Here is a 17,431-nt window from a genome sequence, read left to right as displayed (position 1 = left end):
ATTTATTTTACTTTATTATTATTTATTTTTTGTTCTACTTGGTTTATTTAGAGGTTTAAGTTACTCTGACAATTGTGATTTTATGATAGTAAAGAATACAGATATGCTGCTTATTTATAAATCAATGTACATTTAGTCGTTTCAGGAGCGGGTCATCCACTTACCAGAAAGCTGATGGTTTGATCCCGGTGTCCTCCAACCTGCTTGAGGAAGACAATTAACCCTAAATATTACCCAGGACAGTAAGTGTGACAAGTGTGATAGAAAAAGCGCTGTGCATGGTGCTATGAATGTGTGTGTGTATGGGTGAATGTGAGAAAAGTTTGTTCTTTAACATTAACTGGAAGGATTTGAAAGAGAAGAAATCCATATTTTTTAGATCTGGAGCTCACATGAGAATCTTTTGGATCATGTCACAAAAATGAGATAGGTTCTCTGACTTTTCCGAGTCTGCATGCACTAATGTGGCTTGACTTTGACCATAAGAGCCAAATTCATTACAAACAAAAATCACTACAGATCTATGGAGTCTAATAATTGAAAGAGACTTATGTTGTGGTCTTCAGAGTGTAAACATTGTGCACGTACAGCAGCTAACACTAACACGGGTTCTCAAGTGTCATTGTGTTTTTCCATATTATAACAGAGGGAGAGTTTTGTGAGGGATTTTTGAGTTTACTGAGATTTTCTAGCAACTTTTAATTTACATTGCATCTGCATGTAGATGTTTTGGGTTAACAAGATGGCATCAATTCCATGCACATGTAGTCAGCATTTCCTTTTGTTATTCTGACTTCTCTGGTTCCAGGTCCAGCTACTTGTCATATTCATGTGTGTGATTTGAGAAAGATTTTCCGAGCAGCCTTTGCTCTTGGTTCTCCTAATATTTGTGCAGTAAACAGGACTGAAGTCTGGCTGTAGTTGATAAACAACCATTGTGAATTAGGGTTTGTCTGCTTTGTGTCACATTGTCCAAACTAGACAAAGAACATGCAGAAAAGGCTCAACGCAGGATCCATCAAGCTTAGCTGAAAGTTAACAGATGTCTGTCTCTTATCTTTGGTTTTAGAGAATCTGCTTGTCATACGCTGTTTCCTCTTTTCTCTCCCCAGGATAATGCTTCCTCCTCTCAAGACTGTGTTTCAGCCAGAAGGGAGAAATATATAAATATTCGGCATCACCCCACTGCATTCCTCTGGAATCAATCAGTAATTTTTTAGGCATATGTGATGTGAATCCAGAGCAACTGTTCGGCTTGGTGCATCTGTAGTGGTGGGCAGTATTAAGAGTTAGAGAACTTCCAGAGTTTCAAGGTGGGGCCATCTGTTGATTGTGGATTCACTTTCATACAAAACAGATGGCTTTTTCATGGTGTAATTTCTGTTCCACAATTTGTAAACTATACATTGTGTGTAGCTCTGTTCATGCTTCCTGTTTTGAAAGTACTGACAGTGCAGGGTTTGTTTTTGATGATAAGTTGCAAAGATCCTGACCCCTGACCCCCTGACAGTAGAAAACATTTAAGTCTAACCTTACATGTAGAGAGGGACGGCTCCCCTGCCTGCTGGTTCCACAGGAGAGGAATTTGATATTTGAATGTTTTGCCTCACATTATGATCTTGGAGACTCTGGGAACCACAACAAAGCCTGCATTTTAAGAGTGAGGTGATCATTTTGGATAATATGATACTATAAGCTATTTAATATATACAAGTATATATAACGGAGCTTGGTCATTAAGGGCTTTGTGAGTAAGGAGCAGGATTATGAATTCATACACTCATTAGGGATATATTATAGGGAGGGAGCCAAGACAAATCTAACATAATCTTCATCATCAATCACTGTTTGCATCTGCCTGTCTGCCTGTCTGCCAGCCAGAGCATGTAGACATGTTTCTTTGATTGGGAATGTTCACTGCACAACCTCTGTGTTTGTGTGTGTGTGTGTGTGTGTGTGTGTGTGCGTGTGTGTGTGTGTGTGTGTGTGTGTGTGTGTGTGTGTGTGTGTGTGTGTGTGTGTGTGTGTGTGTGTGTCTGTGTGTGTCTGCATTTGGGTCCTGAAATCTTTTTGATGAAATCCAAATGTCTCCCACCCACAAATCTGTGCTTTTTAGTTTGTAACTACATTTGTCAGGTATGATTTCTCACTCAAGCTTCAGCAGCAGTTTGAAGCTATGTGGTCTTTTTATTCACCGACCACCTAGTTAAGTTGGGTCGAGTGCAGCTTTTCAGAAACTTTTCCCCCCAAACTTACTGGCCACCTTAGACTTAAAGTGAACCAAGCAGTGTCAACATCGTAAATAATCAAACATTTTATTATAGTTTGCGACTCTTTGATTGAGTTTAACTTCCTACTCGGAGGATTACAGTCAAGAATCCTCACTAAACCATACATATCATCTTCTATTCAAACCCTTTTCCAACAGGTCATTATGTTAACATTTGTGTGGTCTTTTGAAGGAATATTCCATTATTATTTATATTGTGAGAGGCAGACTAATATGAATATAAAAGTCAAAGAAATTATTGTTTCTGGATGTACCACAGTAAATCTCAATGTTAGGTCCTATAAAAAAAATAATTGTAAAGCTTCATCCTTGAGAGTTATATGGTGAAAATATCACAGAGCATGCACTGAAATGCAGAATAGGGTTATATTCTCTTGTGTATTTTACATTTACAGTTATGGGCCAGAATTGAAGAGGATGTTCCACTGGAGCAGGTCCCCTTGCCGCCAAACCGTCCTCTTTACAGATGTTTATGAGAATATCTATCAAGGCAGGAATTGCCTCCTCATTGGGATGAAGTGTTTTTAAGCAAATAATAGCTGTGTAAAGTGGTAGTGTATGTTTTTAAAAAAAAGGAGGACATGGATATTGTTCATCTTTGGACAGGGAGTTGTGTTGTGTTGTTCTGTGCACTTCCCTAAAGACGGGAAGCAGATAAAGTCTTTCAAACTCTGCCTCCAATTTTCCTGTTCCGGTGGAGGTCATGAACATCGAGGCCCACGCTGAGGTTAATCTGCAGCATGATAATGGTTCTCTTCTGTCTGTAGGCGCCAGCACAAACATATGTTAACTTTCTCCACAGTTTGAACACTGTCATTGACTAAAGTAGTGAGTACCTGGTGTGGTTAGGAACAGAGAAAGCAAAGGAAAAAAAGTTCAAGAGGAATGATTGCGAACAAATAACAGGGTCTGACTTACTATACCTTTTACATGTTGTAACATAGATTATGTGATACTGTACGTTGTTGTGCAAAAACAGGCTGCTTTAAGAGTGACATTTTTTAAATGTAACTGAGCGGCAGCAAACCAATAAAAATGCTGCGTCTAGTCTGGATCATTCAATTTTCCATATTACAACCCCCCACCTGTTCTATAACCTCCTCGCTACAACAATAAACAGCAAGCCTGAGTTGGAGTGGCTGTGTTAATGAAAAGGCACAGCACAGTAAGGGATAACCAGGTTGTTAAAAAGCAGATGTCTGAACCAGTTCACAGATGGGACTGATATTGACATTGCTGGAGGTGATATGTTGTGGCGAAGGCTCAACATGCAAGTGGAAAAATGTATGTGCTCTAATGAGATGGTGGCTGGAGCAGTTGGTGGGGAGAAGAGGGGATATTTACTCTATACCAACAACATATTCTGCTCAGTGTGAGGAAGACACAGGCGACGTGAGCAAGGAAGGGAGCATCGTTTCTGATCAACCAGCTGGTAGGTATGCTGTACCGACTTTACCTTTAAAAAGTGCAAACGCATCGCTCTTAAATTGTTGCATCAGTGTTCTTCAGTGTTAGCTGCAGAGGTATTTATCAGTGATTGCAGATATGGGATTAGGTGATCAGGAAATATCCTTAAATTTGAAATAATATTAACTTTCATTTTTTTCTCCCAGGATTTTCTATCAGTGATAATGCAGTCAGTGGTGCTCCTCCTCATAGTGGGAATAGTGGATCTGAGCATTGGCCAGCGTTACAGCCCGTTCCAGTGGCTGTCCCATCTGCGAGGGCGGCGCCGGCACGCTGGCTGGCAGGCCGAGGACGTGGACTGCCCCCTGGAGTGCGACTGCCCCTCAACCTCCTTCACAGCTATGTACTGTCACAACCGCAACCTTCAGCATGTTCCCTACATACCCTCACATATTAAGTATGTCTACCTGCAGCACAACCAGATCACGGGCATCCAGGATGGCGTATTTGACAATGCCACCAACTTGGCCTGGGTTGTGTTGTTTCACAACCAGCTCAACTCTGAGAAGATCGGCAAGAACGTCTTCAGCAAGCTCAAGAACCTGGACCGGTTGCTCTTGGATCACAATGATCTTACCTATGTGCCTCCCAACTTGCCCAAGTCCATCACAGACCTGCGACTTGGTCACAACAAGATCTCCAAAATCCTCCCCAACTCCTTTGATGGGATGGCCATCCTCACTACCCTTCAGCTACAAGCAAATGTCATAGAAGACATCCAAGGTGCGTTCAAGGGACTGAAGTCTCTGACCTTCCTGGACATGAGGAAAAACAAGCTGAGGAAAATCCCTGACAACCTCCCTGAGAGGCTGCAGCAGCTCTACCTGGAGTTTAATAACATAGAGAGTGTGCCAGCAGGCTTTTTCACCATGTATCCCAAACTGCAGTTTGTCCGGTTGGCTCATAACAAGCTGACAGATAAAGGACTTCCATCCAGTGTCTTCAATATCAGCACACTTATTGAGCTGGACCTGTCCTTCAATAAACTGGAGAGGATCCCTGTTGTCAGTGGGAATCTGGAGAACCTTTATTTACAAGCCAATGAAATCAAAGGTAGGGACACATCTCCGTTCACATATTTGACTCTATGACATCATTGGAAATACACTGATGGCTATAATAACTGTTGTGTTTTTTGTCTACTTTTAAATACTCAAAATAAATGTATTTTTTTCGGAGGCATTTTATTTAAATGATGAAACCTGGCTTTAACTGTGTAAATATTGAATTGAATGATTTGATTAAAGTTATTATTGCTTAGCTTGCTGTAGCTTTAATGCAATTTGCCAGATTGACACCAGACTAAATATCAGAGAAAATGCAGATTTTTTACCAAAGTGGGATTTGTTAGTTGGAGTAATAGTATTTGATTTTAAATAAGTTCCTCTTGTGCCTCTCTAATAGATTGTCAAACATTAGTGAGTCCAACATGCCCGCCCTCCAGAGAGATAATGCACTATAGTTGTTTCAACAGGACCATTTATCTGTATTTGGAATATCCTCTAGCTTCAAACCATGTCTGATCATTTTAGCTCCCTAAACACTTCATGTGTTTTCTGTCTCCTTTTTTAAAAAAGTTGGATTTGTTGCAGTTATGGCCACGCCCAACAGTGATGTAACACTGCACATTGTTTCCAAGGTCTTGGCTGAACACGCAGCAAAGTGGAAAACAGTTCAACCATTAGATGACAAGCAAGAGCAGGGTTTTCACATTATCCATCCTTGAAATGTTATACTGACATAGGAGTTTTCCACGAACCCCAGAAGCTCATACACAATACAAAAACAAAAGGTTCAAAAATAAAAACACAATAAATAATGCACACTGTAAAACAAAGTTTTTAGTACACTATGATCAAACAAGGTTGATACTTTTTTTATTGATGTGTTACTCCGTGGTTTCCAGAAGAGCTGTAATATAGAAGTGTGAGAGCCAAGGCTTCCCTTTAGCCCCAGACATACTTATAAGTCCCAGGAGGAATTTACTACAGTGCTCATTTTTGTTAAAGTTGGCTTGGTTTGATGACCCTTGACGTGACTCAGAATGTCAGACTGTGAGACAGCACGTAGCCTCCCTTCATATTTTCTCTCTTCTCGTGTCTTTCAGAGTTCTCCCTGAGCAGCTTCTGCCGTGCAATCGACATGACCAACTTCTCCAAGCTGAGAACGCTGCGCCTGGATGCCAATGCGATCAGTGCCAGAGACATTCCTGCTGAAGCAGCCTACTGTTTGCGCCGTGTCGCCTTTATTGACGTGTAGTGTCTCCTGATCTCTCTCACTGATGTGTTCCAACTCATCCCGGGTTGTTGCTCCTTCTGTAACACCTCTTCGTCTTGTCACCTGTCACCGTGTTTACATGTCAGTCACTGGTCTCTCTAAGAAAACAACGTGTTGTGAAATGGTTATGAGAGCTACTATTTTTATGATTAAATAGTTCCAGTATTAGTCAACAGGAAATACCACAGTTGTATAATCATGTTTCCAGATGACAGGCATATGGATGACAGAGAGAGAGAGAGATGACTAACATCCTTTCAACAAAGTAATTTCATTATTAGTACCAGTATTCTGGTACAACATATATTACTAAGCATTACTAAGTTGTAGCTGATAACAACAACTTCTGTTTGCGCCCTGTCGGGAAAAGCAATACTTATAAAAAATTGCCCCTTTCACAGATCTCAGTTTGGACCTTTGCCTCCACCATGTGGCACGAGGTAGAACAGTAGTATTATCATCATTTGGCTTTATTACATGTAATCAGTGTAAAATCAACGAGTTGACTATTTACTTTAAAGGCTCTTCATGGATTGTCAATCAACATTTACCATGTAAAGTTATGTGAGCAAATGTTTGGTCTGTGTCCTCCTTCACATGATTATCATTTGATGATTATTAATTATGTTTTGTGTAACTAAATTTTCATCAGCGCAAATTGGGTTGTGATTTCTGAGTAAACATTTTTGTACTGGAGAGACAGATCAAATCAGTGAGCAAATATTAAGGCCTTTTTAACTGGTGAGTTGACATGATTCATTGTATATCTACTAAGAAAGCTATGAATTATACATTCTTTTACGTAAAGTGATTTTCTTTAATCTAGATAGTCCACCATTTTTTTTTAGCTTTTTGAATTACTTCTGAGGGTGGTACAGTTATTTGGTTCACTCATATATTTTTAGCCACACAGACATTGTCCAATGTGAAGATAAAAGAGGGAGAGAGGTTGGTAGAAAGAAAAGGCAACAGCCCTCTTGACAGCTCTAACTGGTCTTAGGCAGTTCCCACATATTTATTGTTGAGGACAACTTGCCTTTTCATCTTCATCAGCTGCCTTTAATCCTCTGCAGAAAGGCACTTAATTGAATTATAGAAATACTTTCCTTGTTTTGTAATGGAGCCCTGTCTTGGGATGAAGAATGGATTACTGCCAGAGAAACACTAGTTTACACACTGATAAGCAGTAGCCTGTGAAAATTAAGTGTGTTATACTGTAGGTCATGTTATATTGCAGGCTGCACGTGGTTCTGCATATGTCCCCCCAATCTTTCATATGTGTTCTGATGGTTTGTGTTTGATTTTATACATTCCTTTAAATCTGTGCTTATTTTATCAGCATGATTTTATATATAATGTGTTTTAAGAGTTTAGTTCAGTGTTTTATGAGATTGTGTTGGTTTTACTGCATGCTTTTAGTTTGAAATGGGGCTGGTGTTTTTTGCTTTTTATGTTAACATCCCGGCGACAAAGCCAACATTCAGGATGTGAGGTGGGTATGGTGGGTGATAAAAAGAATTTGATGTTATTGTAATTTCTATGTGGGTTCTTGAGCTTTATCGGATGCAAGAGCAGTTCTGCGTGAACAAGGAGCTTTCACAGAGGCTGGGGGTAGGGCAGTGAGGTTGTTCTTTTCTCTTCTGCTTTACACAGATTCTTCAAAAACAAAATAGGGGCCAACACATATGTGCATAATTACATGTGGGAATATTTTGACAGGATTTACTGATGTGGTCCTTTCTGAGACAAGTAAAATGTTTTGCTTGGTATGATATTGTAAAATATTCCTCAAAGTCAGATATTATGCAATTTATTATTATAAAACATGGGGATGGGCCATCATTGAATAAACATGAATGGAAGTCACGACATCACCATCTCTGTCATTATTATCTGATTGTTTACCACTGCCATGCAGCAATGATTAAATGCAATGCATGCCTGCAAAGCAGTGATGTGTAAGTATCAAGATTATTTCTCCACCTCTCTGCCAGTAACAACAGCTCAGTGTGTTTGACTAATAACATATTTTATTTGTTGTGAAACTATTCATATTGTTTAATAATAACACTGGATATACAACTCATTAGCCTTAACATTTAAAGATAGGCTCCTCGAAGACTTTGTGATGAACAGCAGGTTACAGGCTGACAATGAAGGGAACTAGACTGCTCCCCAAAGAAGCGGGAAAGACCCTTTTTGGGAGGATAAAGCATTTTTGACTCCTCATAAATTGTCACAGCGAACAGAATGAAGGCTATAAAGTGACCTAAGTCCAGTCATGAAGCCAGTACCTGTTTTTCAGATGTGATTTCTTTGAGCTCATGCTGACCTATCAGTCGTCAATCAACCACAACATTAAGACGGGTTAAATTGAGCCGATACTGTAGGTGTATGGATACATTGGCAGCCGGAGAAAATTTTTTACTCTTTAGTTTAATCTCATATTTTAGATTTAGTATCAATGGTTAACTTTTATTATCAACACTTTCACTGAATAGAGTCAAACTAATAAATAACTTGTGGAAATGTTTGGCAAACAACATTATAAACAGTTGGTTAAGTGGCAGTGAAATGGAGACACATTATTCAACATTCATAACTAGAGTAAAAATAAAACTTTCTTGTGAACTTTAGATATCTGCAAAAGATAACACATAAACATAATATACATAGCATATTAATCCAAATAAGGTCCATCTTTGCTTTCAGTCAAAGCCAAGCTTCCGATTAAATAGTTGAGCGTGATATATTACACATGATACTGATGTGAAAACTTGTTCATGGTGGATAAAATGTACAGCTTCACAAGTGTTCCGTCTGCTTCTGCAGTGATGTGCCCTGTGTCACCTGAGTAGAGAGAAAAACACTCAAAATACAAAGACTATAACAGCACTGCAGTCATACTTCACAGTGGGGCTGACACAGATGTTGGTTTAAGACATTTAATCTGTGCCGGCTCCAGCTGTTTAACTGACCATAACACTTAGATGGAGGTGAGGAGGATACTCACATTATTGTGGCTCCATCTCTATGTCCTGCAGGTCTCTGCTTTAATCCAGATGATAAAGGTTTGCATTAGGAAGACTCCAGTAAACATGGCAAGATCATTAATTTTTAATTGCATTGGTCAGTATGCTCTTACCTTTGGTTTGTGTATCTTGATCTGTGAGGGTCATGGGTTTTCTATTTTGGAGAGAAACGTCAATGAATTAAAGCAATGGACTCAGGTTGACCAGCAGAAACATACTGCATACCTTTAAATAAACCAAATAACATAAAACAAATTCGAAAGACCTGGCATCAGCAGGAGGCGGGTGAGTGACAGGCGTATGTGCGAAATTAAGACAAAGATTTTGATTTAATTGAGTTGGAACATTCTGAGCACACAAATTGTCAGGGCAGTGAACAGTAATGCTGCAAGAGGTAGAAAGGTCTCTAGTAACTGTTTTCGTCTGGCTCCTTTTTTGACCTTCATGCAGTTACCGACTGGCCTCCAGCAAAACTCGTCAGTAAGGCTCATCAAAGATATTAAAAAAAACATATTGCCCAAAAGGTTTGCAGATGGACAGAGTCAGTGTCATAGACAGTTTTACAGCCAAGGTTACTTTTGTGAACCCTGTCACAACACTCACGTTAGTGCAACCTCTAGGTTATGAAGCAACCTTCAAAATATTTGACCATCTGCCTTTACAATTTAAAATCAATTTGTCTTCTTTGTTTGACTATGCAGGATTTCTTCTTTCCTATGTTGTCAGACATTATAATAGGCCTGCATGGCAATTAATTATGTGTGCCAAACCAGGCGTCATGGTGCCAGAACAAATACAGCAGTCAACACAAACATGCTGATTATCTAGAAGATTATTCACAGACATGAATTCGCTCTGACTAACATCATTTATCATTTCCAATGTTGCCCATTTCCTCACACAGTATTTTGAGCCCATGCATCCCTCTTTAGTCACACATTCTCACCATGCACACAGATGATGTTAATTAAAGTCAGAGAAGGTTTAGTGTTCTGGCTTTGACGGACTACAGTTGCCCACACACTGTGGCAAATAGCAGGAGAGGCAGAAATAGCAAATATCTGTACTCTGCTGTGTGTATTATGTCACTGCATGCAATCAGCTAAACAAGGATATAAATAATTCAATACTTCCTAATCAAAATGTCAGTCCCAACTGCTTTCTTGAGCTGTTTGGTATTAACATCTCTATCAGCTCATAACAAGACAGGATCAATTCAAGACAGGAAGCAATATATTTCTGTCTTATCATTTATATAAATCAATTAAAATATTTGGTGGGATATGCGGCATCTAAAACATCCAAACTGTGATTTCCAATGTCTGTCTGAAGTCTGATTTTATCAAAACCTCTCCAAGAAACTAGCTCCTGACTAACAAAGTCCTATGAGTGCATAGATTTCGCAAGTTGCAGAACTGACATATTGGCCCATAAAACTGGTGGTGTGGCCATGTTATAGGAGGAAAAAATGCCCAAAAACAGTAACCCTCAGTGCCCTGTGATCATCTAATAATAACTTAAAAGAGACAGTCAAACAGGACAATTTGTTGCCATTAACTCGCCATTTGTGCGAAGCTCTAATGTGATTACGTGCTGATGTAAGCCTCTTTCAGTTCTAGTGTAATGTAATAAATGAGAACCTATCCTCTGCCTCCCATGTGATTAAAATCACTCTACCATTGAAAGAAATGCACATTTGTAAAAGGACAAACACAATTCTGACTCAGTGGTTTAGACGAGTAATCTCCCACAACTCAAAGGAACAATAGTTACACACCAGACAAAACACACGTATCACGTTTCTGTAGTTGTAATATTCCTACAAATGTGGATCAAAGCTCTGACCTAAGAATTATTTAGTCCCCAAGCACTTTTCTGTGACAACCCAGTGCTTGATCTATATCTGGGTCAGATGCAGAACATGATTTCTCCATGAGGATTAAGGGATCAAATATAGCTTATCAAACATGACAAAGTGAACAATAAATGTGGCCAGACAAAAAAGCTTTGTTTACCTTCACTCCAGACTTCTAGACTCTTCTCAAAAGCAAAACCATTCACAATTTGTCTGTAACCGTCATTAACCAGTAAGGCGGGAGCTGGTTACAAAGTTAAGGAACCAAGGCTGGGTTGCAATTAAAGACATTGGCATTTCTACTTCCCCCCCATTGAAACATTGTCTTTTTAGACAATTCTGCAGCTGGGACTGGTTCATTGCCTTTATTTTATGGTGTTGTTTAGCTCTAAATACACCTTTTGTCTGTTTCAAGTTTTAATAGGACATAAAAGCACTGTGGATGCTGCATTATTCATTTGAAACATAAATTACAGTTGTTTAATCTTAAATAATGTTGAGGTCATCACTTAAGGTTAATAAATAAGAACAAATATGGTATCAGATGCTGCCAAGACCTAGTTTATTGTAGTATGACTGGAATCTTTATTAGGGCACATGTTATCTAGGAATGAACAAACCAGAGGCATCAGTACCTTTTGTGTAATGAGACAGTAGAGCGTAAGTATGAATAGCAGTCCTCCGCAGATAGAGGCAATGATGAAGCCAAGCTTGTACAGGTCCTTGACTGGTCTTCTCTGAGAGGCCTTCACCGACTTCCTACCATAACTGTCTGTAGAAAAGGACAGGAAGTCTGTGATCTCAATAGCTCTAGACATCTGCATAATTCATCAAAGGACTTTCCAGAAGATTGAGATTCCCACCTGTAAAATGTGTGGGTGACTCTGTGAATAGCTCTGATGGCTCTGTGGTAGAACCAAAGGTTTCTGTGTATTCATGCTGGCATCTCCAGTCCACTGGTGCGTTGCTGGTTGTGACCAGCTCCCAGTAAACAGAAAGCACCTCTGCAGCCCTCTGCAGCGCCTCTGAAGGAGACCCTCTGTACAGCGTCTCAAAACTTTCTGGCTTATCCTGCGGTTGATTCCAAGAAACATACCATAAATATTTTCACAAGTTTTGCAGATTTATCTCCTCATGGTCAGCAGTTCCTGAGATTACATATTTTTTTCCCATGTTTTATATTATTGAAAATGTATTCCTTTGCCAGTCACAAAAACATACTCACCTCAACCTCTTCATTAATCTGTGGCACACATTTCTGAGAATAGATGTTGAGGATGAGCGCTCTCAGGGACTGAACATAGCCATCATTGACTGACCCCCGGTTATATTTGAAGTGGGTGGTGAGGAGCTCCAGGATCCAGGGTAAAGCAGCTTTTACAAAGCAACATTTGCTCTGCATAAAATCACACCACGATGTAATAAAAATAAAACCATAAGACAGTTAGTGGAAAGTTTGAATCAAATTCTAACAATAAACAAAAGTTACCTTACCAAACTTCTCCGCTCTATGAATGTGTAAGTTATCGAGCATCCACTTCTCAACTGGTTATCCATCTGCAGAAACAACAAATGTAGTGTGATTGACCTTTTCACTTTTGTTTCAACAGCTGTTTCAGATATTGAGTCAACACATACCAGGTTCCTGACTGTAAGCAGGTGCTCCCTAGTGATGGAGTGTCTGCATGGACCAGGGACCTCAGCCATATTCAGAGGGAAGCTCAGGAACATAAGTACACACAGACACTTTACCTGCAACTGAAAGAAAAATATATTATCTTCACATTCCTCAACTCTTCAATGAGAGTCTGACACACGTGTGGGCTATACTAACTAAGCCAGCACTCAAACATTACTCAAGTAAATTATGCGGCATAAGGTCAGGAGTCAATTTTTTAGGATCAAAGTGCAGACACACACATGAAGGCAGGCAGATGCCGTGTAGATACGCTTTAACAACTGGTTAACATGCAGATGGTTAAAAACAAAAGAGAGACAGAGGGGAATTATATATATATATATATATATATATATATATATATATATATATATATATATATATAGAGAGAGAGAGAGAGAGAGAGAGAGAGAGAGAGAGACAGAGAAGGAGAGAGAGAGACAGAGAGAGAGAGATAGAGAAGAACAGGCAGGCATGCAGGCAAACAAAACTCAGGAACACGGAAACTCCAATAGTGAGGGGATGACTATAGGTGAAACTACGGGCAGGGCAGATGTTCATAGAAGGTGGAAAAATCAAAGATAGGATGTAAAATCACAACAGACACACAAGCCAAGTCATTTCAAAATAATATAGGGAATATTAACACAGGGGCAAGAGGACAGGGACCAGAGGACTAAGCCTGGGAAACTGAAAAGTTTGAAAGCTCTGTTGGAAGCCCTAAGGGCTCGGCAGGAATGGAGAGACACGAGACCTCAACGGTGAATGACCAGGGAACAGCACAGGGCAGAGCAGGATAACCTGTGGGGATGTCCTGGATCCCAGGAGAACAAGCTGAGCAGCTATGGAGGGTGAAAGCAGGACCTCTCTCTAAGTTGAACAGGAGGCTGACGGCAACCACATAATCTCTCTGAAAGTCAAGCAGGAGGCCTGAAGACCAGGGATGTAAGCAAGGCCTCTCTAGAGGACAGAAACATAGGCAGAAGGTGGTGGATGGAGATGAGATTGGAGGTCCGTAAAGGCAACTTCCACCAAAAAATTGAACCACAGATTGCTGCAGGCAGCAGGACAAGCATACCGTTGGAGCTCCAACAACCAAAGAGGTCTGGGATTGTTGACTGGAGATGAGGAGCTGGCATCTAAAGACTAGGAGCAAGTGTCAGCTAGGTTGTCAACCAGAGATCAGGGGCAGGTGTAGGCCAGACCACCAACCAGAAGGAGCTGGTGACAACTGGGCTACTGAATGTAGAGGAGCATGAGTCATCCAGACAGCCAACTCCAGATCAGGAGCAGACTTGTTGTGGACTGATATTGAACACGGGCTGAGTCTCTGTGGAGCCACGCAGATTGATGGATCAATCTCTCCATCAGCCATTCTTCTTTCTGGCTCAGGAGTAGGACCAGGGAAGATGCAAGCTAACTAGGGTGCAGAATTAAGGGTAGTGGAGTAGGAGGCTTGGCTGGAGGCTAATATGCAGGTGGCTAGCATGATGGAGTCTTGCAGTTTTAGGTGCTGGCAGAATGCTACATGCGACTTACTGAGTGGGATGCAGATTGGAGACTAGAAGGCTTCCATGCAGCCTGGAGGCTAGCAGGCTGTAAGCTATCTGACCTATATGCAGGGTGGGAAACAGGTTGGAATATTGTGGACCTGGGACTAGCCGACAGGATTCAGACAGAATGGAAAACAGTGGAACAGGCCTGTGGCTATCAGGCAGAACTCACAGCTTTCTGGACTTCCATGCTAACCTTGGCGCTACTTCACTGTCCTCCTTACTTGCTGTAGGCATCCTCCAGGTTCATGAGTGTAACACAACTATAGAGCTCCTTCAATCCAAGTGCCTGCTGGGTTTATAGTTCGTACTGTCAACATTCAATAATTTCTGGGCCCAAGTGTCAGATACTCACACAGAGGCAGGCATCATGCAGTGAAGATACTTTGAAAAAAGGAAAACTGGTTTACATGAAGATCCGTCACGTAAAAGCAGCAGAACAAGCAGACAGGCAAACAGAACTCAGGAAGTCCAAACACTTTAGATAGCACATGGGGTAAAAACTCAGGTACAAATGCAGGAAACTAAACAGACAAACTGACAAAGCGTGAAGGAAATCCAGAGCCTTAAATCGCCTAGTGAAGGGAAGACAATAGAACACAGGTGAAACGAATTAGGGTGGAGCAGACCATCGCAAAAGCGAGAAGAAGAAAGAAGATAAAGAACAAGGAAAGTAATTTCAAAATAAAACTGGAAGTAACAACAATGGTTCAAGGCATGACGCCACTTCAAGGGCAAATCCTGACACATAAAATGGCAAAATGAAGAATACTCTCAACCGCCAATTCAACCAGGGCAACTTCAAATACTGACCTCGACCATTTCAATATGTATGTGCGCCACATAGCAGTGTAGCTCAGCTTCAGTGATCAGTCCAAAACTGTGATACTCTTCCTACCCTTTGTAAAACAGTTCTCTAATCAATTATTTTGTAAGGAGAGTCAAGTTCAAAGCAAACTTGTGTGGAATTTCCTCCTGATTGGTGCCATAACAGTAGTGATTTAGGCAATACGTGAGTGTTTCCATCCTAAGTCAAGTGGCTCGTGTCATGGGAAAAGATAGAGACAATACTTTCTTTCCACCCCCTGCACATTAATCGTGCGTAACATTTGTGCTCCTCGACTCAGATCCTGACGAAGTATCAGGTTTCGTGTCTTGTCTAACATGTACAACGCCTTTTTGCTGCGACACCACCAGTGACAGATGTTTAACTGTGCATGACCTCAGAGGAACCCAGCTTGGTGTTAGAAAAATTTCAGTTATGGTCAAATAGTGCCCTCTACCATGGAAACTTGGCCAGAGAGAGAGCAACAAGCACAGACTCCTCCTGTAGCCAATGATGCCTGCTACCAAGCACCTTTTGGCAACTGTAGCAGTAAAATGGCTCCAGATGGAACCCAATCCTTCTACTCAGGATTAAAACATGGTGACAAGCATGTGTTCCTCACACTGCAGGCAATGCGTCTGAACTGGAAGGTATTCCTTTACAATCAACCCCCTGACTCACTTGACCTGAGTTCGATGCAGCTTTTGCAACATGGCAGACCGATGCCAGAGAAACAAGGATTTATTTGTTGCCTGGTTGATTTCTGAGAAATATACACAAGACTTTTGAAAGCCGCGAGAGACAATAAGTATTCTTCTCATATTGTTTTCTCTGTTACTCTTGTAAAGCTGAGCTGTACGGTTTAACTCTTTATTCTACCATTCCTGTAGTTTGTATGACGTGATTTACCGTGACTCTAAGTTGCTCAGTATGTGCATGAAGAATGATTGCCAAGAGCCGAAGGAAAAGGAAAAACATCTCAGCCACTAAGTTTTAAATAACGAGAAAAGCGAATCTTAAAAAAGATAGATCTTGTGGCATTTGAAACAGAGAAGTAAAAAAAATACGACAAGATCTCAAAACACAATGCTTTATATGAAGAAAAAGACTACAATGCCAGCCACAAGTTTTATTGGTATCCCACCTAATGACTAATGATGACTTAAAATCAAATTAATGTAATCTAATAAAACTATTGATGTGACTGGTATGTGGTAAATGCAGGAACACATGATGCAAATGTCACCTATCACATGAGTAGTTTGCTCTATGCTGTCCATGATATCTATGTAGGTCAGCAAACTTCAGAATCAAGGATCAAACTTCAGACTCACACTAACACTTGCATGCCCTGTTCTTTTCTTCCAACCTACTTAGTGCATAATCAAACTTTTAACTGCCGTAATTAGAGAAACTTTCTCACCTACCTTCGCTTTGCTCTGAATCAGGGTTGACACAAGGATGGTCATCTGGTACGTGTTTGACAATGGAAAACACCAGACTCCTCTGTCACACACATTGAAGCAAAGAGATCCTTTTCATATATTCAGTTCCACTCCACAGAAAGGAATTTGCTGTTAAGTAAATATGACACTTCGTCATGTGGCGCTGTTCTTCAAAGCATTGCCTGATGTGCTCCTTCTGCACAGAGTGAGTTCAAACCAAGACTAACTGCCTCAGCTGACAGACAGTCCTTTTTAAAGACCTCCCATCTGTCTTCTGTATGACAAGATACAGTGTCCTGGTCTCTGCATATATGTTAAAGCAAATTGGTTTCTAGGTTCTAGATAATTTAGTTTTGTTTAACAAGTCTGACGAAAAACCTCATTTGGAATTATTCTTAAAAAAAGGGAAAAAATGTGTGTGGGGGGTGCTTGAATCTAGTGCTGGTAACATCTGTTCTTATTCTGGAGAAACTCACTGACTTGAACACAACAACCATTTAAAAAAATGTTCACATGAACTCTCAGAATTACAATTGTGATTAGGGATCTTATTCTTACTCAGGAGAGTAAGAATAAGATCCGTAGTCGGAGGCATGCTGCTCAAGGAATCCTGAACTTTTTAATATATTTATTTATTTTTATCAATGTCACGTTGCACCAAAAGAAATCTGGGTTTATTTGGACAGTGGGCGTGTTCTACTATTTGTAAGACCTGACCTAGCCCAACAGAAAGAGAAATACACACACATTCACATAAACATCTTTATGAGGTATTTTTGATGGGGAATCTTTCTCATAACAGATCAAGGAACTCCAGCAGGGACAAAAGAACAATCGGGCAGGATCTATTAAAATAGGAAGCATCTTCTTACCCTTTATATTGTGAACATATTCTTGCTGTAGACATCATTAACCCATGTATCCCAGGCATCAATTTGTGTCATATTGTGGAATGTATGTGTTGTTTTTTTAACTTTAGAATTGAATCAGCAGCAGGAAATTGAAACT

General features: G+C 40.3%; 2 protein-coding genes across 5 annotated transcripts; one reads left to right on the top strand and one right to left on the bottom strand.

Moving 5' to 3' along the window:
* Positions 1-335: 335 nt before the first annotated feature.
* On the top strand, positions 336-6,023 carry fmodb (fibromodulin b). 2 transcript variants are annotated; one of them, XM_035645869.2, is made up of 3 exons: positions 336-3,722; positions 3,904-4,810; positions 5,865-6,023. In XM_035645869.2, exons 2-3 carry the CDS (start codon positions 3,922-3,924, stop codon positions 6,014-6,016), a joined length of 1,041 nt encoding a protein of 346 aa, XP_035501762.1. In that variant the 5' UTR covers positions 336-3,722; positions 3,904-3,921; the 3' UTR covers positions 6,017-6,023. The 2 variants fall into 2 exon arrangements, with proteins under 2 accessions (XP_035501762.1, XP_035501763.1); XM_035645870.2 differs by having other exon boundaries at positions 336-3,726.
* Positions 6,024-8,451: 2,428 nt separating this feature from the next.
* On the bottom strand, positions 8,452-16,663 carry csf1b (colony stimulating factor 1b (macrophage)). 3 transcript variants are annotated; one of them, XM_035645874.2, is made up of 9 exons: positions 16,402-16,663; positions 12,560-12,679; positions 12,416-12,478; positions 12,147-12,317; positions 11,785-11,992; positions 11,557-11,693; positions 9,180-9,220; positions 9,048-9,085; positions 8,452-8,884 (listed from the first exon to the last, which is right to left on the bottom strand). In XM_035645874.2, the coding sequence occupies exons 2-8, from the start codon at positions 12,650-12,652 to the stop codon at positions 9,049-9,051; spliced, it is 750 nt and encodes a 249-aa protein (XP_035501767.1). In that variant the 5' UTR covers positions 12,653-12,679; positions 16,402-16,663; the 3' UTR covers positions 8,452-8,884; position 9,048. The 3 variants fall into 3 exon arrangements, with proteins under 3 accessions (XP_035501767.1, XP_035501765.1, XP_035501766.1); XM_035645872.2 differs by having other exon boundaries at positions 16,406-16,663; XM_035645873.2 differs by having other exon boundaries at positions 9,048-9,082; positions 16,406-16,663.
* Positions 16,664-17,431: the final 768 nt, after the last annotated feature.

This window comes from Scophthalmus maximus, chromosome 3, assembly GCF_022379125.1.
Source record: "Scophthalmus maximus strain ysfricsl-2021 chromosome 3, ASM2237912v1, whole genome shotgun sequence".
NCBI classification, from domain to species: Eukaryota; Metazoa; Chordata; class Actinopteri; order Pleuronectiformes; family Scophthalmidae; genus Scophthalmus; species Scophthalmus maximus.
This window is presented reverse-complemented; position numbering and strand designations above follow the sequence as displayed.

Excerpts from the sequence above, each read along its gene's own strand:
- fmodb (XM_035645869.2), top strand. The coding sequence starts at position 3,922 with ATGCAGTCAGTGGTGCTCCTCCTCATAGTGGGAATAGTGGATCTGAGC. Across the intron at positions 4,811-5,864 it reads ACAAGCCAATGAAATCAAAG|AGTTCTCCCTGAGCAGCTTC; the intron begins GTAGGGACACAT and ends CGTGTCTTTCAG.
- csf1b (XM_035645872.2), bottom strand. The coding sequence starts at position 16,447 with ATGACCATCCTTGTGTCAACCCTGATTCAGAGCAAAGCGAAG. Across the intron at positions 12,318-12,415 it reads TCATAGAGCGGAGAAGTTTG|AGCAAATGTTGCTTTGTAAA; the intron begins GTAAGGTAACTT and ends GATTTTATGCAG. Across the intron at positions 9,221-11,556 it reads ACTGTCTCATTACACAAAAG|AAAACCCATGACCCTCACAG; the intron begins GTACTGATGCCT and ends TCTCCAAAATAG.